Consider the following 18,328-nt stretch of genomic DNA (forward strand, 5'->3'; position numbering starts at 1 on the left):
TGCTTCGGCAGGGATGTACCGAACAGACTCCCATGGTTCGATTGAAACCTTTTGAACCCATTTGTCTCTCTCATCCGCTTTAGGGTTTGTTTTTACAACGTGTGGTAGAATCCTGGCCTGCCAAGGTGTGGCATCATGCCCGAAGCATGTTCCTTGGCACCTAAGACCTAAAACTTCAAGAATAAAGGATATTGTTCCTGAACCTCAACCCTGCATAATCTACTTTCATCTCGATGGAATAGATCATTGGTTATGCACCTGTTTGTGCCCCTACCAATGTTGTTGAGGAGTATTATTCTAGTAGACAATCTATTGGACTAATTTTGCTCCACCAAACACTGTTGGAAAAGCATATTTTTGACATGAATGGCCATGTTGGTCGAATCCACCTTAGTAACCTTGGTTTACTTTGTGAACATTTTTCTATGTTCTTGGATTCATGTTTGGTGTTTGTTTTCGTTATGGATAATCTTATCGATATTGTCCTCAAATATGAGTTAATTGAATCATGTTTCTTGTATACATGTGATCGAATTCAATTAAACACGTGATTAGGTACGAATGTGGGAACGTTAGTTGTCTGGATGAATGTGATACTACGCATACTAACTTTATATCTAAATCACATCTCTAGCAACGACTTCAGGTTTATCCAACCTGATTAAAAGCATTGGCACGCTCCTCGTTGTATGAATGGTACTAAATTACCATTTCAGAGACCTTATATTCTCCTTGTGCTAGAAGAATGTCGTTGAACTTAAAAATATTCGAGAGAACAATGATTATGAATGAAACCACTGATGGAAAATAGAGTGAAATATCTTTGCACCACCTCCAAAAATGAGCCTGAAGCTTTGTTTTGGGGCCAATCGGATGTCTCCCAACTGGGAACACGCCACATATAGCCGGCCTAAAGCCTGATGATTCGAGCAGTTTACTTGCCTTGGCATGACCATTTGGGACACTTAAGTCGAACAATGATGCCACGACGCATCTCCTTACCCGAAGTAAGGATCTTGTGCCTACAAACACAGTTTGCCAAGCCTGCTCGTCAAAGAAATTGATTTTTTAAATCATCCCTAGCAAAGATACGAAATGACCCTCTTTTCACAATGGATTCAAGGGAATATATGTGGACTAATCCAACCAAATTGTGGACCATATAAATACTTATGGTTTTGGTTAATGAATCGACAAACTGGTCACATGTTTGTCCACACACATTGCTGCTAAATCTCCTGGCCGATTTTAAAGGTTCACCACCCTAATTATCCCATAAAGTCTAAAAGACTGGATAATGCCAGAGAGTTTATATCGACGATTTTTTATAAAGTATTGCATATCTTTTAGGTTTATAATTGAACATCGAATTCCCATGTTCACCCCAAAACAACCTCGCATGGTGATCATAGAGAGCAATTTAAATGATTGTGTGGACCTTGGTGAACGCACCAAGTTTTCGGTTTCTACCTAGGGCTATGCAATCATGTATGCATCGATGTTAGTCTGCCTTGAGACCCACTGCCACCCAACCATTTTCGAAGTTACAATTGGTTAATGGGTACGAACCTGACGCTTTGTATTTACGCGTTTTGGGTGTGCATTCAATTCGCCAAGTTGCGTCGCCGCAACATACCAATATGGGTCCTCACAGAAGGTTGTGAATCTTTGTTGATTACGATTTTCCTTCATAATAACTCTCTTAAAGCCCTTGCAAGTGATCTCTTTACTGATCATTTGCGGATTGTCACTTCAATGAGACAGTTTTCCCGCCGTTAGGGGGAGATAAGAATGTCAACGCTCCTGTAAAACGACGCGAATTTTCGTGGATGTTGCTCACTATGTCTCATCTTGATCCCCATACTGCACAAGTGTGATAAGAAAGTGCGATGAATTTTAGCTTTCAGAATGTTGCTCTAGACGCATTCCTCTGATTTAGCTAAAGTGACGAGATCATATACCAGCTGCAAACATACCTGCAATGATAAATGTACATAAAGGACATTGAGTTAACATCCCCAAAGGGTGTGCCGCCCTTGTTGAACGGTTCAGTACACCGGCGGATAGCCAATCCATTTGTCTCAGTCTGAAGCATGACAGATTACTCGGTTCATAGGATTCACTTCCCTAGAAGAGGAAGATCACGACACAACAATGAATCCATCCTCGATCGCTGTCTCAAATCATTTCCATCTCATGAGATTAATCCGGATTACTCCCGAGACTTGAAGTTCTTGGTCCAGTATACTAGTTTGGATGAGAAATGGAATTGGAATGAGATTATCATCGATGATGTTTTCATTTGTATGGTAGCTACCGACATAAATGAAAAGCAACGATATCAAATAGTGTTTCGTTGATTAGTGACAATGCAGAACTGATTGGACAACCAAAATTGCAATATATGTTAAATTTCTTACCAAAGTGTGTTTGGACCTACGTTCCTACCCTGCCCAAGGTAACCCTGTTGTGTTGCTAGTGGGAAAATAAACGTAATGAGATGAATCAAAAAGTGCGATATAATGCATGTGTTACGGCGTAAGATTTCTCTTAAATGCCCTGTGATTGATATCAGCATTATGAAATATGGTTAATGTTTTTCCATGGGGATATTGATACAGAGATTGATATGTAAGTTCCTGAAGAATTACATGTAGTGGTTCAAATAGTTCCAGACTACATAACAGCCTCTCAACTTGTTTAAGGCGTTTACTTATGGATTGAAGCAATCCGACGGATGTGGTATACCCATCTAAGTGATTATTTGATTAGTCAGGGATGTGAATGAATGCCCTTGCGTGTTAAACTATGAAGTCTTATTTTAAATTGCTAGAGTTACAGTTTATGTTAGTGACATGAATCTCACTAAGACTCTAGAACTGCTTGAGAAAACTGTCTTGCACTTGAAGATGGAATTTGAGATGAAGGATATTAGGAAAACTTGTTTATACCTTGAACTGAAGTTCAAGCATTGTTCTGACGGTACTTTGGTCTACTAGTCAAACTACACCCCGAATGTGTTACCTTTGAGTATACCTATGATCTTCCATACGCTATATGCAAATGAGACCCTTGAAGAGGTTATGGAATCCGAAATTCAATATCTAAGTTCAACTTTGCGCTTTGTTGTACTTAGCTCATTGTGTTAGATTGGACATCTCATTCGCTATTGATTTATTGGTAAAGATGCAGCACCACGCCTACATGCGATCACTGAATTTGTATTAAAGATGTTTTTCCGCTACCCTAAAAGGTGTTATAGATTTGGGCTAATCTCAAAGTATCTCGAGCAGATATGACCCTTTTGATCCTCGAAATGATGCTTGCCTTATTTGTTATGCTGACTTTGGTTACTTATCAAACCCGGACAAGGCATATTCCCAAATGGTTATGTCTTTACCTTTAGGGATATCGCAATATCTTGGAGGTCCACGACATGACCTTAGTTGCGAAATCTTCAAATCGTTCCAAGACTCACCTTACTTCATTATGCCACACATGAGACTTGGTTGAGAACTCTTGTTGAACATATTCTAAGTACTTGCTGTTTTCATCCATCGTTGAGTCCTGCTGACGATCCATGAAGATTATACCGCATATCAACTCGACCAAGACATGATACATCAACGAAGTCAACGTTAAGACACATTGCGTCTACATCGACATCAACAAAGCATCATGAGATTAAAGTCATGCAAGCTGATCCCAGACAACCATGCCGACCTCTACACGATGTCACTGCCGAAGTCAACCTTCTAAAAACTTGTCCGAGGAATTGGTATGCCTAACTATTCATATGCAATGCTTATAGTTCTCATTTGGAAGTTCTGTCAAACTCAGGGGGAGTATCCAGAAGTATACTCACTTGATCTTAATGTACTATTTTCCCTACGATTAGGAGCATTTTTCCCACTGGGTTTTTGCTACCTAACTAGGTTTTGACGAGGCACCCATCCTGGCCTGGTCATACCCTTGTGAGTTCTTCTACTTACGTTCAGAAGGCGTATATTTTTTACTTAATGCAACTTCTCACTTTTCTCCTTAGTCTATGGGTTTTTATCCCACATTGGGGTTTACCATAGCGAGGTTTTGTGAGTTTTACCTTTTATGCATTCTTTCGTTGATCTAAGACTCGCATTTGCTCATTGTGCCGACGACTCCATCAATTGAACTTCATTGCTGAAGACTTGATGCGCCATTTGTTTGAGTATTTACACACTAAAGAGGGAGTGTTGCAGTCCTATTAGAGTAGGAATGCGATTGTATAAATCCTAAACTATCTTGGATATCCTTATGAGATTTTACCATATCTCTTAGACTAGATATTATCCTATTAGAGTTGTAATCTTATAGAGGTAAGTAATTTACCTTCCCCACTACTATAAATAAAGACACAATGGGATGATATAACACACATCTCACAATTAAATCTCTCTCTTATCTCTCTTGCCGCCGTCTTCTGTCCCTCACTAGTTCTAAATACAGTTTAGTCAAATAGACCTACAACAATTTAATATGTTTTTATGTAATTATTTGTTTGCATATTAATGTTATTAGTTTAGTGATTTTTTTTTTTGGTGAAGATTAGTTTAGTTTGTTTTTTATGTAATTATTTGTTTGCATATTAATTTTATTAGTTTAGTGTCTTTTTTTTTTGGTGAAGATTAGTTTAGTTTGATAAAAAGCTTGAAGGGCCACAAAAAAAGAAAAAAGGTCCCCTGAGATTATTATAACATAATTACACGCAACCAAGGAGCTTAATGACGGAATTGAATCTCATTTGGATTCACTTTGTGAGAATCTTAAGGATCTCCACATCTTAACCATTCATTGTGTATCGTGCGTTCAAAAATTATTTGATTTTTTTTATTTAAAATTAAACACAAATAATATTTGACAAAAACTAGCCGCACGATGTACGATGAACGGCTAGAATGTGGGGATCCCTAGGATCCCCACAAAGTAGATCCGGAGAGGATCCTCTTCCCTTAATGACAACTACTCATCTTATAATGCTCCATAAAAAATGCAATTGTCCTCTGCAAAGCTAATATATAACGTTCTCACATCCACAATAAGAGTCTGTTGTAACAAATATTATTTTTTAAAAGGGGTACAAAATGGATTATGTATGGAAAATGTTCAACACCCCAGTCTCTTTTCGTTTACATTATAATTACAATGATTAAGAATATTAATCCATGAAATTTATACATATTACTATAGTAGCTATTCATACATGCATGGCACAATAAGAGCTCATATCATATATTAGAGTTAATTAACGTCAAATTAAGCAAAAAAAGATTAAAGAGAAAAATTAACGACATAAAACACAATGATAAACTCCTCAAACTAAAAAGACGGATACCAAATAAAAATCCGAGCAAAATACAGGACCAAAATGGTATTTTAAAAAAAACAAACTTTTCCTCTTCAATTTTAAATGCAAGAGAATTGTGTAGGTCCATCTTATATAATATGACTTATAAAGAGAATTAAAATTAATTTATTATGTCATAAATAAAAATAGTGCTGTTATTTCCAGCCAGTACTTTATTTCTCTATCCATTTTTTTTAATAAAATTTTTATTATAAGTTTGCCCATTTGTAAAATAACCAATAAATACCTTAAAAAATAATAATAGGTTGGGTGCGAAAATGTAACAGGAGCTCTAGACTTACATTAAGTTGTGAAATGAATGGATAATACGTGAGCCAAATTCACAAAAGATACATATTAAAGAGTAAGAAGCTAGCAACCGATGTTGATTGGATACTGATGGTAATATTATTAGATTGCATAATCGCTCAACAACAGAGCAATTGAAGGGTTATTCATTTGCTAGTAGATCATCATCGGAGGAGACTTTGTTGTTGAGCAAATAGCATTCCAATTTTTTTAGGAATAAATAGTGAGTGAGGAAATAACATTTCAAATTTTTAACTTTATATGGTGAGTGAGATTATTATGTAATTGGGGAAACGTGACAATAAGGTAGGTCTAACCGCTATTATAACTAATAAGGTGATGAGCTTCATGTGAACCAGTACTTTATTGAATACGGTGTTAAATTTTTACTCATACGTTTTGAGTTCGGAACTTTTCTTTTCTATATTATTGAATAGTTTCACACATGAGCAAAAATGAGGTTGACCACTTAAACAAGTCATAGTCATAAACTCCAATTCCACAAGAATATGCGAACCTAAATGTAGAGACTCTCACCTCCCTATAATTGTTCTCTTACAAATAGGTTTCCCCTTGGGCACACAAACCCACCTGTACACTCCTTTTACCTGTTCGATTCCAAATCCTCTGCAATTTCCTTCGTTTTCATTACAATTTTAATTTTTTATTCCCCCAAAATTTTTATTTCCATACCTATATATATATATATATATATATATATATATATATATATAATGTATACATTTAATCAGTAGCACAATTTTTCTGGGCTGTTACCTTTCACTTCAGAGGCATCGATTTCAATTTCGTAATTTCTAGGGTTAGGGTTTTCGATTCATTCGTCCTTGCGATCGATCGATTGGTTGGGAGACAATTATGGGTGGGGAGGGCGATTCCAGCGAGCCTAAAGTCAGTGGCGAAGGAGGAGAAGGAGGAGAGCAGATTAACATTCGATGCTCGAATGGTTCCAAGTTTTCAGTGAGGGCGAGCCTGGACTCGACTGTTGGGGCATTCAAGGAAGTTTTGTCTCAGAATTGCGATATTCCAGCTGATCAGCAGAGGTTGATTTACAAAGGTCGTATTTTGAAGGACGACCAGACCCTCACTAGTTATGGTACGCTCGATTTTATTCTCTGCTCGTTTCGATTTTTTAATTTGTATTTTGTATCGAATCTGGGTTTGATTGTGATGTGGGTTTGTGTAAATTTGTCGAAATATGCTTATAATTTTGTTATATTTGTCTCGGAAAATTGATTTGGGTTTTGTGGTTTATCGATGAATGTTTCGGGGTGAGATAGTTGGATTTGGATGCTGTCAATGGTTGTGAAAGTGCCCATATGTCATGTTTTGGGTGATTTACTGTAATCTAATCCATGATTGGTTTCTTGTGTTGAAGGTCTGCAGACAGATCATACTGTTCACATGGTCCGTGCCTTTGCTGCACCTGCATCAACCCCCGCTCCTCCTGCTGCTAATGCTACTTCTGCTAGTCCTACAACTGCTCCAGGTGTTACTCGCGGTGTTGGTTCCACTGAGCGTGAGGGGCTTCAGACTCCTGACCTTGGGGCATCTTTGTTGTTTGGGCAGGGTTTAAACCCACTCGGTGGTGGTGGAGGACAGGGGTTATTTGGAGCTGGTCTTCCGGAATTTGAACAAGTGCAGCAGCAACTGACTCAGAACCCGAACATGATGAGGGACATAATGAACATGCCTGCCATTCAGAGTTTGATGAATAACCCTGATTTGATGCGTGGCTTGATTATGAACAATCCGCAAATGCGTGATATCATTGACCGGAACCCAGAGCTTGCACATGTACTTAATGATCCTGGCATTCTCCGACAGACATTGGAAGCTGCAAGGAACCCTGAACTCATGCGTGAGATGATGCGAAACACTGACAGGGCAATGAGTAACATTGAATCTTCCCCTGAGGGATTCAACATGCTGAGGCGGATGTATGAAAACGTTCAGGAGCCATTTTTGAATGCTACAACCGGGAATGCTGGAAATGATTTGGGTTCAAATCCATTTTCTGCTCTTTTGGGCAACCAGGGTGGGGCACAGGCCCGGGATGGGTCTAACAACCCTTCAACCACTGGCTCAGAAACACCTGCAGGTTCTGTTGCTCCTAATACAAACCCACTTCCTAACCCTTGGGGCGCTGCTGGTGGTGAGCTTCTCCCTCTTTGTTCTCTATTTTCCAAATATTAGTTTTGTTGATAGTGTTTTAATTTTATTATTCTTGGCAAATTATGGATATTAAATGGAAGAGACTTCACATGAAAGTATAATATTTTTATCGGCACTAAATTCTATCCTGAAAGTAGGACTGATATTGCTGTTGGAGATAGTCTTGGTTACGCAAACGTGTTGCTGGGTCTTGAATCTTAACACCAACATGCTTAGTTGTCAATTCCAACACTTGTTACATTTGTAGTTGTGGAAATTTTAGCATGATATGGCCATCTCATTTTTAATGGGGTATGTAGATGTTCTCAGTTTGTGCACCCTTCTGGAAGTTTATGTTCAAGTCTGCATAATATTATTTAAATCGTTGCATAAGAGTCTTTAGTAAATGCAGTTGGACCTTGAAATTGATTATTAGGTTAACTTAGGCCATTTTCTGTTCTATTTTTGAGTTTTTCTTGTTTTTGTTTTTATTTTAATTTTATAGACTTTTATCTTTTAAAAGAATAGGTTCTTTGAATATATTATGAAAACCATATTGATATATCATGATCTGAATTGTTAGGAGGAAATCAGCCAAATACTACCAGGACAAATCCTGTTGGGGATGGAAGGGCAGCCGGTATTGCTGGCCTGGGAGGTCTTGGTCTCCCCGGAATGGAACAGATGCTTGGTGGCATGCCAGATGCTAATGCAATGAATCAGCTTTTGCAGAATCCAGCGATATCACAAATGATGCAAAGCATGCTTTCCAATCCCCAGTACATGAATCAGGTACCATCATTTGACAAAGTTTCCCTCACCCAAGATGTTAGCATTTTCAGAAAGTGATGTTTTTTAATGTTTCTATTATGTTTAACTTTAGATTCTGAATCCACAACTACGCGGAATGGTTGATTCAAATCCTCAATTTAGAGAAATGATGCAAAATCCAGAGCTACTGCGGCAGTTAACAAACCCTGAAACAATGCAGGTATTTTCCCTTTCAAATGTTTGCTAATTTTCCCCATTTCCTGCACGGATCTGTATGTCTTTGTTAATCTAGACATGCTGTCCCTAAGAACACAGAAATTGTTTGGCTTGTGAACCACAAATCTTTAACGTTAATCTTTTTCGTGCTCTGACTTTTCATCTCTCAGCAAATGCTCGCGTTACAGCAGTCGCTATTTTCAGGCAATCGACAGCAACCAACTCAGTGAGTCTTAATAGACCTTACCATGCCTGCTTGGCTTCCACATTCAAATTTTGTAGTTACATTGTGTCGTTATGTGATTGGTTTTTTACTTCATACTTCTGTCTAAATACAGCATCCTTCTAAGGTGTCAATGATTTCATAATATACTTGTGTCTAAATAAATATACATCATTTACCACTAAATTATTTCCATGTCCATGGAGGTGTGCCAACTCATCTCAACTAGGAGTTTTGGCCACTGAAAAAGAAACAGAACAATACTTGTCCTTATGTTAACTTTATTACTAATCATTTGTTGCGTTCTTGCCAGGGATCCAACTCTCACTGGTGGTGCTACAGGTACATTGATAATAAAGAAGTTCAAATATAATTACGGATTCTTGGAATTTTCTCCTTTTGGGTGTTCACTTTTGTTAATTTCTTATGCATAATCAGGTGCACCCAATAATGCTGGGTTGGAGATGCTGATGAACATGTTTGGAGGTCTTGGAGCTGGCAGCTTGGCCGCGGCAAACCCTAATGGTTGGGCTCCCTATTCATTCTCAATACATCTTACCCTTTATGAATTCAACTTTTTGTCATAAGAAGTCGAATTAAATCAACTGTTATGTTGTCTCTGAACATTTGTCTTTGCGGTTGCAGTACCACCGGAAGAGCTGTATGAAAATCAGCTAAGGCAGCTTCAAGAAATGGGTTTCTTCGATACCCAAGAGAATATCAGGGCATTGCAAGCCACTTCTGGGAACGTCCACGCTGCGGTGGAGCGACTTTTAGGGAATCCCGGGGCGTAACTTTACTCGGCTTCATGTTTTTATATTTATTCAATTGGGATTATTTTTCTTGTGGACGTGTAAAATTAGTAAAAACTTGGAGTGAAGTCGTCTCAAGACACAAGACATACAGGCACTTGTAGATTACAGTTTGGGGGTGTGGATAAGCAACAACACACACGATGATGATACAGCCGTGAACTTGTGGCTAAGCTTACGCCTTGCCCCAACTGTTTACCTGCTTATCCTACTCTCACTCATGTTTGCTTGAAAAGTGCTTTGGTATACAAAAGTGCTTTCTGGTTCATGTATACGTGCACATTTTAATTAAATAAATGGTTTCATATTTCAATGCCTTGATTTAGGAAAACAATTTACTTGACACGTGTATACTGCTGTTATAAATAGTACCCGTACATGAGTATCCTTGTGTAGGGGGAACATGGCGATGAGATCCTTTATCAATTCTCTTTGTTCTGTAATTTGGGTGTTTATCTGTGTTAACCTATTACTAGCGGGGATCAAATTTGAGATTTTAGATGCATGAAGAAGACTTTTTAACCGATTAAGCTACAACTTAAGTCCAATAATATACAACCAAAATAAAAGTTGAGGCCCAACAGGCTTCTGTTGAAAATGACAATCAGGTCCTTCTGGGGTGAAAATTAAATATCCAAAGACTCTAGGACCAATTCCAAACTTTCTAAAAGTAGTAAACATAACGGAGGGACCGGACTACAAATTCGTTGCGTTGTTAGAGAGCCAAAGCTTCTGGCTTTTGAAACCCCTTCTTCCTTTATATGTTTCGAGCGGTTCCAATGAGCTAAGGTAAATGCTCTTCCCATTCACCTTCCATTGCTTTTTCTCGATCAACGTCTTCCTTTTCTTTTTCGAATCATTCGCTGTTCTGGTCTTTTTTTTTTGGTTAGGTGTTGTGGTGATAGAACATGAATAAAATTTCAATTGCATGTGGGTCTTTTCGTATGGATTTTGATTTTAAAGTTAAATTGATCAAATGGGTGTTGCTTAATTTTCGATCTTAGTAGAACCCATGTCTCGAAATCGATAAATTCATGCATAAATGCAGTGATTTGGGTAAGGGTAATGCTTTGATGCATGTTTGTCTTGAAGTTTCCGGAATTAGATAGAGGTATCGAAATGTGCGAATAGATCAAGTTATTTGATCATTCATTAGGGTTTGAGCTGCTTTTCGTGTGGAAAAAAGTATGCATTGTTGGGAATTTGGAGGCAAAAATTGTGTTTCTATGGGATTTGAGTTTGGGTCTTGTGTGTAAGTTGTTAAAGTTCAAAAGAAACTTGCAATGCAATTTTAGGTCATAATACCGAACTTAGAGTTTTCCCGCCAAGAAAGAACTAGAAAGATAAAATGTTGATCATACAACATTTAATGTTTTTGCCCAGTTGGATAAGGGTAGTTTCTTTGATGGATAATTGTCTCAAAGTATCCGGAATTAGATAGAGGTATCAAAACGCATCCATAGAGCAAATTAGTTGATCATTCATTAGCCTTTAAGTTGCTTTTGGTGTGAAAAAAGTATGCATTGTTAGGTATTTGGAAGCAAAATTGGTGTTTTTATGAGACTTGAGTTTGGGTCTTCCATGTAAGTAAGTTAAAAATAAACTTGCAATGCAATTTTAGGTTACAATACCAAAATTGAGTTTTTCCCGCCAAGAAAGAACGAGGGAGATAAAATGTTGAGCATACAACATTTAATGTTTTTGCTGATTTCGCTTATTTGTTTATTTATAATGCACTTATTAGCACCTTCTTGTTTTAGAAATAGTAGTTTTCTACTCCTGTGTAGATAATTACAGAGGATGAACACTTGGTCAAACTACCTCTTGTAAGATATTACTTTTGTAGTATTGTGCTTAGATGAACTCTCCCAACGGTTTTAGCTATGTGTACTACTTTGCAACCTATGTCAATGATGATCTAGTCTCTTATGCGCACCATTAGGGTCTGTAGGAGAGAATTTCCGATCAAGAACATTCTTTGTTTGTCGTGCTCTGGTGATCTCATGCAAATAAGCTTGTCTGTTTTAGTTTCCCATTATAAGTTGGATTTAGTAAATCATCGGGTTACTATTTTGTTTCTAATTTTTACTGGTTTTTCCGTCACAAGGTCAATTACTTCAGATGGTTCAGCAAACCATAGATTCTATAGTCAGTGAATATGGGATGGGAACTACAGAATCTGAGTCGTCTATTCATGATAAACAACAGCCAGTTCCTGTAAAGAAGACAGTGTTAAGAGATCTGCAAAATGTGCCCAAGGATGGACCCACTAGTAATGCCCCTAGAGTTTCGGGCATCAAGAGACCTTTACCTGAGCAGCCAATGAGCCCTCCTCAACACCAATCCCCCAGTAGCAGTGCTGCAAATGCGCAGCTTGTCTATGTTCGTAGAAAATCTGAAGCAGATGCAGTCAGAAATAGTTCATGTGATAATGCAAGCATTAATGCTGAGTGTCAGGTGTCAAGGAAACTTAGTCACCATGAGGCAAGCACCCGACCCATACCCCAAACAAAGGAAACAAAAGTTTATTGTGTGCCTGCTTTTGCACCTTTTCCAGTGGCAGCTTCAACCATTCCGCCTGGAAAACCTTCAGTTCCGGTCCTGCCTAGTAAGTCTGGTACTGGACTACCACCAGCAGGAGCCAATGGTCATCCCCATACTTCTTCTACAGTGCCTTGTTCATTGGGTCTAAAATATCTGCACTGGGAAGAGCGATTCCATCAATTGCAGTTGCTATTGAGGAACTTGGACCAATCAGAACATGAGGATTATATCCAGAGTACGCACTTGAATTGAGAAAATCCACCTTAATATGTTTTGTTTGGATTTCCTTAAATTGTAACTGTACTGACTTACCCTTTGGATTTTGATTATCTGTTAGTGCTGCGGTCGCTCTCCTCGGTTGAACTGAGCAGACTTGCAGTTGAGTTGGAAAAGAGATCAATTCAACTTTCACTGGAGGAAGGTAATGTGATTCTCTTCTTTTTATGTTTTTTAAATATCTATTGTAGTTAAAAGGATGTTAAAATGGAAATTCTTGTTTTATTGTCTTACTACAAATATAATTATCATGGTCTTTGTGTAACTCCACATTGGGAAAGTTAGCTATAATATAGATTAAGAAATCTATGACCTGCTTTCAAGATTTTTAGGTTGCAAATGTTTGCCAAATCTGCAAAATATCTGTCTACTTAATCTGTGAAGATTCACAGGTTATTTTGGTTGAAATGATCTTGTACTGTGGTCCTACCTATTTTAGCAACATTGTGAATAAATAGTCAGTTGACTTTCTTTTATAACCATTGACACCTTCAGTGTCTGCTATTTGGTTTCTCAAAATTCTCAAAGTTTTTCACATGTTTGGTAGCTAATATGTTTTGCCATAGTTGTTGTTTGTGTAATAGGATAAAAGAGAATGTTTATATGAAGATGATTTAAACAATAATAATCAGTAAGTTTCTAAATTTCTTCTTCTTTTAAGGTAATAAGTAGAGATGTTTATGTCCACATGGCGCATGGCACACATATTTGTCCAGGTTCTGTAAGCAAGATGATATTTTTATCCTATCCTCATGCATAGAAAAATTAAGTCATCCATTGAGTTGGCCATTGTAGCGCCCACATGATACGGGTGAGTTGGTGATGACAAACCTTGCAAGGCAGCTTGCGCCTTATTCATTCTTGTCAATGAGTTAGGTTACAAATGTATGTGATCTGTGAATTGCTATCACTTTTAGATCCACTAAACTGATGGATGATATTTTTATCGACCTCTTTTGGGTGGATTTGTGTTTTGGTACTTCAATGTAAGTGCAGTCGTCCAAATACGTGGCATTTACCTTTTTTCAAAATAATCCGTTACTCTTTACTCTTTATCATTAAAAACTCTTATGATTCGTTTGAAAGCATAATGTTTCATGTCATATCTGGTAATCATGACTGTTCCTTTTGTCGTCATAACTGTTGTAGCGAGATGGTGGTTACGTATCAACTTTTCAAGCTTTCTATTTATTTTTCCTATTATACCGCCCTGAATGTCTGGACGCAGCACAAAACCTCTCTCTTACATTCCTCTTTACATCTCCCATTACTGCAGCAAAAGAGTTGCAGCACGTTGGGCGATTGAATGTTCTAGGGAAATCTGCGAAGCAGTTTAAAGTGCCCTCAACTCAGGAAGACTGATCGGAGGATTGAAATGACACCAAGGAAGAAGGAGCAGATTGTGCTAATAGGTAAATTGCAGCTGGATAAAGGTGTGCCTGCTAGTTTATTTTCCACCGGTTCCGACCTTTTCCGCAGTTGGTTCTCCTGGTTGTATTCACCGCAAGTTGTCTGTAAAATTTGGGTTGCCGTATGTGCAGTGTTCTTACATCAGCTGTAGCCAAAGCTGCTGAAAGTATTGAATTGTAACTGTTGAAAAATATAATTAAATGGGTAAATTTGTCAACTGCTATCTCAATGCTTTGTTCCTGCGGTGCAGCTTCTAATTTTATACTTGTTTGTTTGTGTATTGGGCTCTGTCCTCTGATGTGCATTGGGCCCAAAATATGGTGGGCCTGTCTATATTTTAAACCCAAGGTTTATGTGAAAGTTTGGTTTTACAACTTATGATTTGTGACAAATCAATGTGGAGAAAGTATTTAGAATTGTAGTCATCCTTTTAAGCTTATGATAATCCCTTAATAACTTAAAACTTCGTCATTTGCTCCTAACCGTCAAAAACTTCCTTAGTTGATGGGACACTTTTTGGCACCTTATTTGTCGGTGCATGCCACGATGGACAAAATCAAATATATTATTTGGCATTTGGCGTGGGTGACATGGAAAATGATGCTTCATGGACATGATTTCCTACAAAATTGAGAGGGTGCCATTGGAGATGTAACGGACTTGGTGTTAGTATCTAATCGGCATGGAAGCATCGGTAAAGCTGTGCAAACCGTGTTTTTAGAGGCACATCATGGAGCTTGTATGTATCATATAGGAAGTTTTAGTCATTAGAGGCATATTGGTATTTTTATATCAAGTTTTTGTTATAGTTATCATAAACTTAAAAAGGTGGCTATAATCCTATATAAGATTCAAATTTAGGTTATTTTTTAATTTCCCATGCATCTTTAGAAGTCTCCTTTTTATCAATTTGAGTGTTCCATTTCTTGTAAACAGGAAGTACAGATTTGCCTAATTATAACCGCATAAAATCATTTATAACATAGTTGTATGATTAAATCATACTTTTGAGTGTCATTAAAAATATAGTTATCATTCACCTTTGCAAGAGAATCTTGGGTCATGCAGCATAATTGGGTCGCATTTTTTGTGTTATTGATTATCGATAAGTGGTCGATATTATTGATGTTATTGATACTTTAACCTTATAGTTAAATATATGTTTATTAGTGTCAGTCTAGGTGGAATTTTCACTGTGGAAAGTACATGACGATGTGGCAAGATTTGCGTTATTGAAAAAGAAGCATGGTTAGGAATAAGGGAAGTGAATAAAACAAATTAAAAAATAAAAAATATTTGGGCTAAATACCCTAATCTGGATCCATTAGTTTAAGTTCATGGTTTAATCAGTTTGCTGCATATTCAAGTGTCCAAAGAAGACCTAACTCAAAAACACCAATTTAATAATTGCTTCCTAACCAACTTAGCTATTGGAATGGAACACAATTGCCAATTTGATTCAATAGCCGTAACGTCTGAACTTTCTGATTTTCAGACTAGATGTCCTTGTATTAGACAGCTTGTAGAGGAAGACTTACATATGTTCCAGTTAGAAGATGCGATTATGAGACATGCTCACGACAAAAAGAGTATAGGAATACTTAGGAATACTTTGAAAGAGATTAAGAAAAGATATGGAATACTTGAAGCTAGCGGAAAACTTGGTGCAAAACTGAGCGCAGTGGCGTTCTAGTGTTCATACAGTGACCTCGCTTAAAGGGATAATGCTTGGTTGTTTTTGTCTTAGACAGCTTGTAGCTACAAATCGATCCGGTTGCCGCTCAGAAATTAGGTCTAACTACTGAAATTATACACAACATGGCTTGTAACTCAATCCCAGAGTTGAATCTGTAGTTCAGTGGACAACACAAAGCAAATGACAAACCAAACTAGCAAGAAGGTGCAAAGTTGAAGTTGAAAGTTGAACAGAATAACAAGCATTGATACAAACCAAACTCAGATAATTTGTAATTTATGCGTATAAATATAAAGCTGTCTTTTCAGGTATTCTGTAAACCACAATATTAATTTATATATAATCTCCCAATTGAGGAGCCAATAACAAGTACTTTAACTACAATACACATATATATCTTCCAAGTCAAATATCAATTGTTACAAAATAAATCACCTAATTATGTTCCAAGACACACATATACATATACATATACATATACATATACATATACACTAATTCAGATTCATTCAAAGACCCAACCTTAAATCCAAAGTGAGTCCAGAAGAAGAGTAAGAAGAGGAGCAGTACTGATCATCTGCAGTGTGAGAAGTAGAAGCAGCAGCAGCAGGCAAATTCAAGTCCAGCCCACCACCACTACCACCAGAATTTTGACCTAATAATAATTCCTTTGAAGTTCCATAAGGCTGCTGCAGGTTGAACCCTAACCCTAACTCTAATTGGGTCTCCTCCCCCTTTTCCCAGTGACACCTCATGTGCCCTCCCAATGCCTGCCCACTTGAAAATACCCTCCAACAAACACTGCACTTGTGCCCTGCTGATGATCCCACCAACTCCATGTGATCCTCATCCATCACATCATCATCACCATCACCATCACCATCTTCATTGTGATGATGATGATCCTGATCAACCTCTCCATCACTCCTTGTAATTGCAAAACAGCCCTTCACATTCTTGTGGCTTGCCCTGTGGCCCCCCAACGCCTGGTGGGACGCAAACACTTTCTTACAACTCGAGCACTCAAACCTACCACTATTGTTACTATTACCACCATCAAACACCTCCTGTATACCTTGGAGATTACTATTATTACTCACACTCTGAGTAGCGGCGGTAGTAACGATGATCTCATTACTTGTCCCAGAAGTAATCCCACTGGAAAGCATTAGCAAACTCGAGGCGGCCTCGTGGTCCTCTTCACCCTTGGCCAATCCCAACTTGCTCAACGTGATGTTGGGTGAAGCGAGCACCCGCAGATTTGGCGGTGGGTCAATGCCCCTCCACTGGCGCTCGGGGTGGCACCGCATGTGCCCGAACAAAGCCTTCCATGACCAGAACGTCTTGCCGCACTCAGTGCAGGGTTTCGTGATCTTTGGGGCAGATGGGTCGGGTTTTTTAGCATACTTGGGCCTCAAAACCTTGTTCGGAGCAGCCTGGTTGTCGAGCCTGATCAGCTTGGAGCGTTTCTTCCTGCGATTGTGGTGGGTTTTATCGTCTGCAGTGAAAAAAGTGGAAGAAGATGAAGCCAAGTAGGCAGTGGTGGTGGCGAGAGCGGCGGGAACGACGGCGTCTTGGTGGGTTGGAGGGGATATGGGGAATCGGAAATCGATGTCGGGAGAGTTGTTCATTGAGAAATGTGCTGTTTTCTTGTAAAAGATGAGTGGATTTGGTGGAAGAAGAGACAAGAAAATGGGGGAAGAGGAAAAAAGTTCAACAGTCGGAGTGGGTTCAGAATTTGTAGGGCAACAAAGGGCGGTTACTTTGGACTCATCTCTGAATTGGCAGTTATAGACAGTTATTCTAGTTCCTATCCGTACAGTTCAAACCCCACTAGCCCACAATATTTACCTTTTTTTTTTCTTTTTTTTTTCTTCCTCTGCTAGCACATTGCGTGCGCATGAAGGTGGTGGTGGGAGAGCTCTTGTATAGAGTTTTTATTGGCCTAAATTTTGTTTCCTTTTCCTGCCTGGAGATTTTGTGCAGGAAGGAGTAACCGAACAATGTTTACTTATTGCAAGTGGCTTGTAGCTCTATTGCTTAAATGATTTTTCTTTGCACTCAAGTTTTCATGTTCGAATTCCTCTTTCTGTAATTTATATAATTATGATAAATTATCCTATCATTTGTCAATAATTTTTTGTTTACTTACTAAGAAGGGATAGGAGAAAAAAAGAATTATTTTTTCAATTCGCGGCTTTTTCATCTTTACCAACACATAGAGAGAATACAAAAGAATGTGCGCTCAACTTCAAATCATTATTTCCATACCATCAAATACTAGAGTGAGGCAACATGCTATGCATGTGAGATAGTTTCTACACGAGAGTAGAGATAAAAGGACAGAAAAATTAGGGTGTGAAAGAAGAGAAGGACTTGCTTGGCAACGGTTCACCGTCACGTAGCTTTTCGTGTTAATAACGTAAGGACATGTGTTAGTTTTTTTCACATGTCCTTGTCTTATTGGCATGAGACGCAACACTGTAGCAATGAACTCGTACCATACAAGTTGTTCT

General features: G+C 38.2%; 3 protein-coding genes across 3 annotated transcripts; 2 read left to right on the forward strand and 1 right to left on the reverse strand.

Moving 5' to 3' along the window:
* The first annotated feature begins 6,211 nt into the window (after window positions 1–6,211).
* On the forward strand, window positions 6,212–10,199 carry LOC126621298 (ubiquitin domain-containing protein DSK2a-like). Its single transcript, XM_050289723.1, has 8 exons — window positions 6,212–6,806; window positions 7,089–7,865; window positions 8,448–8,656; window positions 8,748–8,855; window positions 9,022–9,077; window positions 9,388–9,416; window positions 9,513–9,599; window positions 9,720–10,199. The coding sequence occupies exons 1-8, from the start codon at window positions 6,569–6,571 to the stop codon at window positions 9,866–9,868; spliced, it is 1,653 nt and encodes a 550-aa protein (XP_050145680.1). The 5' UTR covers window positions 6,212–6,568; the 3' UTR covers window positions 9,869–10,199.
* A 337-nt stretch (window positions 10,200–10,536) lies between these two features.
* Window positions 10,537–14,339, forward strand: LOC126621312 (uncharacterized). Its single transcript, XM_050289740.1, has 4 exons — window positions 10,537–10,675; window positions 11,994–12,665; window positions 12,768–12,851; window positions 13,983–14,339. The coding sequence occupies exons 2-4, from the start codon at window positions 12,008–12,010 to the stop codon at window positions 14,066–14,068; spliced, it is 828 nt and encodes a 275-aa protein (XP_050145697.1). The 5' UTR covers window positions 10,537–10,675; window positions 11,994–12,007; the 3' UTR covers window positions 14,069–14,339.
* Window positions 14,340–16,176: 1,837 nt separating this feature from the next.
* LOC126621306 (zinc finger protein ZAT3-like) lies at window positions 16,177–17,574 on the reverse strand. The gene has a single exon (XM_050289733.1). The coding sequence runs from the start codon at window positions 17,441–17,443 to the stop codon at window positions 16,322–16,324; it is 1,122 nt and encodes a 373-aa protein (XP_050145690.1). The 5' UTR covers window positions 17,444–17,574; the 3' UTR covers window positions 16,177–16,321.
* Between the last annotated feature and the right edge of the window lie 754 nt (window positions 17,575–18,328).

The sequence above is a fragment of the Malus sylvestris genome, chromosome 5 (genome assembly GCF_916048215.2).
Source record: "Malus sylvestris chromosome 5, drMalSylv7.2, whole genome shotgun sequence".
NCBI lineage: Eukaryota > Viridiplantae > Streptophyta > Magnoliopsida > Rosales > Rosaceae > Malus > Malus sylvestris.

Bases quoted from the DNA above. Each gene is read 5' to 3' on its own strand.
- LOC126621298 (XM_050289723.1), top strand. From the start codon at position 6,569: ATGGGTGGGGAGGGCGATTCCAGCGAGCCTAAAGTCAGTGGCGAAGGA. The intron at 8,657-8,747 runs GTACCATCATTT...GTTTAACTTTAG, and splicing joins ATCCCCAGTACATGAATCAG to ATTCTGAATCCACAACTACG. The intron at 9,078-9,387 runs GTGAGTCTTAAT...CGTTCTTGCCAG, and splicing joins AATCGACAGCAACCAACTCA to GGATCCAACTCTCACTGGTG.
- LOC126621312 (XM_050289740.1), top strand. From the start codon at position 12,008: ATGGTTCAGCAAACCATAGATTCTATAGTCAGTGAATATGGGATGGGA. The intron at 12,666-12,767 runs GTACGCACTTGA...ATTATCTGTTAG, and splicing joins ACATGAGGATTATATCCAGA to TGCTGCGGTCGCTCTCCTCG. The intron at 12,852-13,982 runs GTAATGTGATTC...CCATTACTGCAG, and splicing joins TCAACTTTCACTGGAGGAAG to CAAAAGAGTTGCAGCACGTT.
- LOC126621306 (XM_050289733.1), bottom strand. From the start codon at position 17,443: ATGAACAACTCTCCCGACATCGATTTCCGATTCCCCATATCCCCTCCA.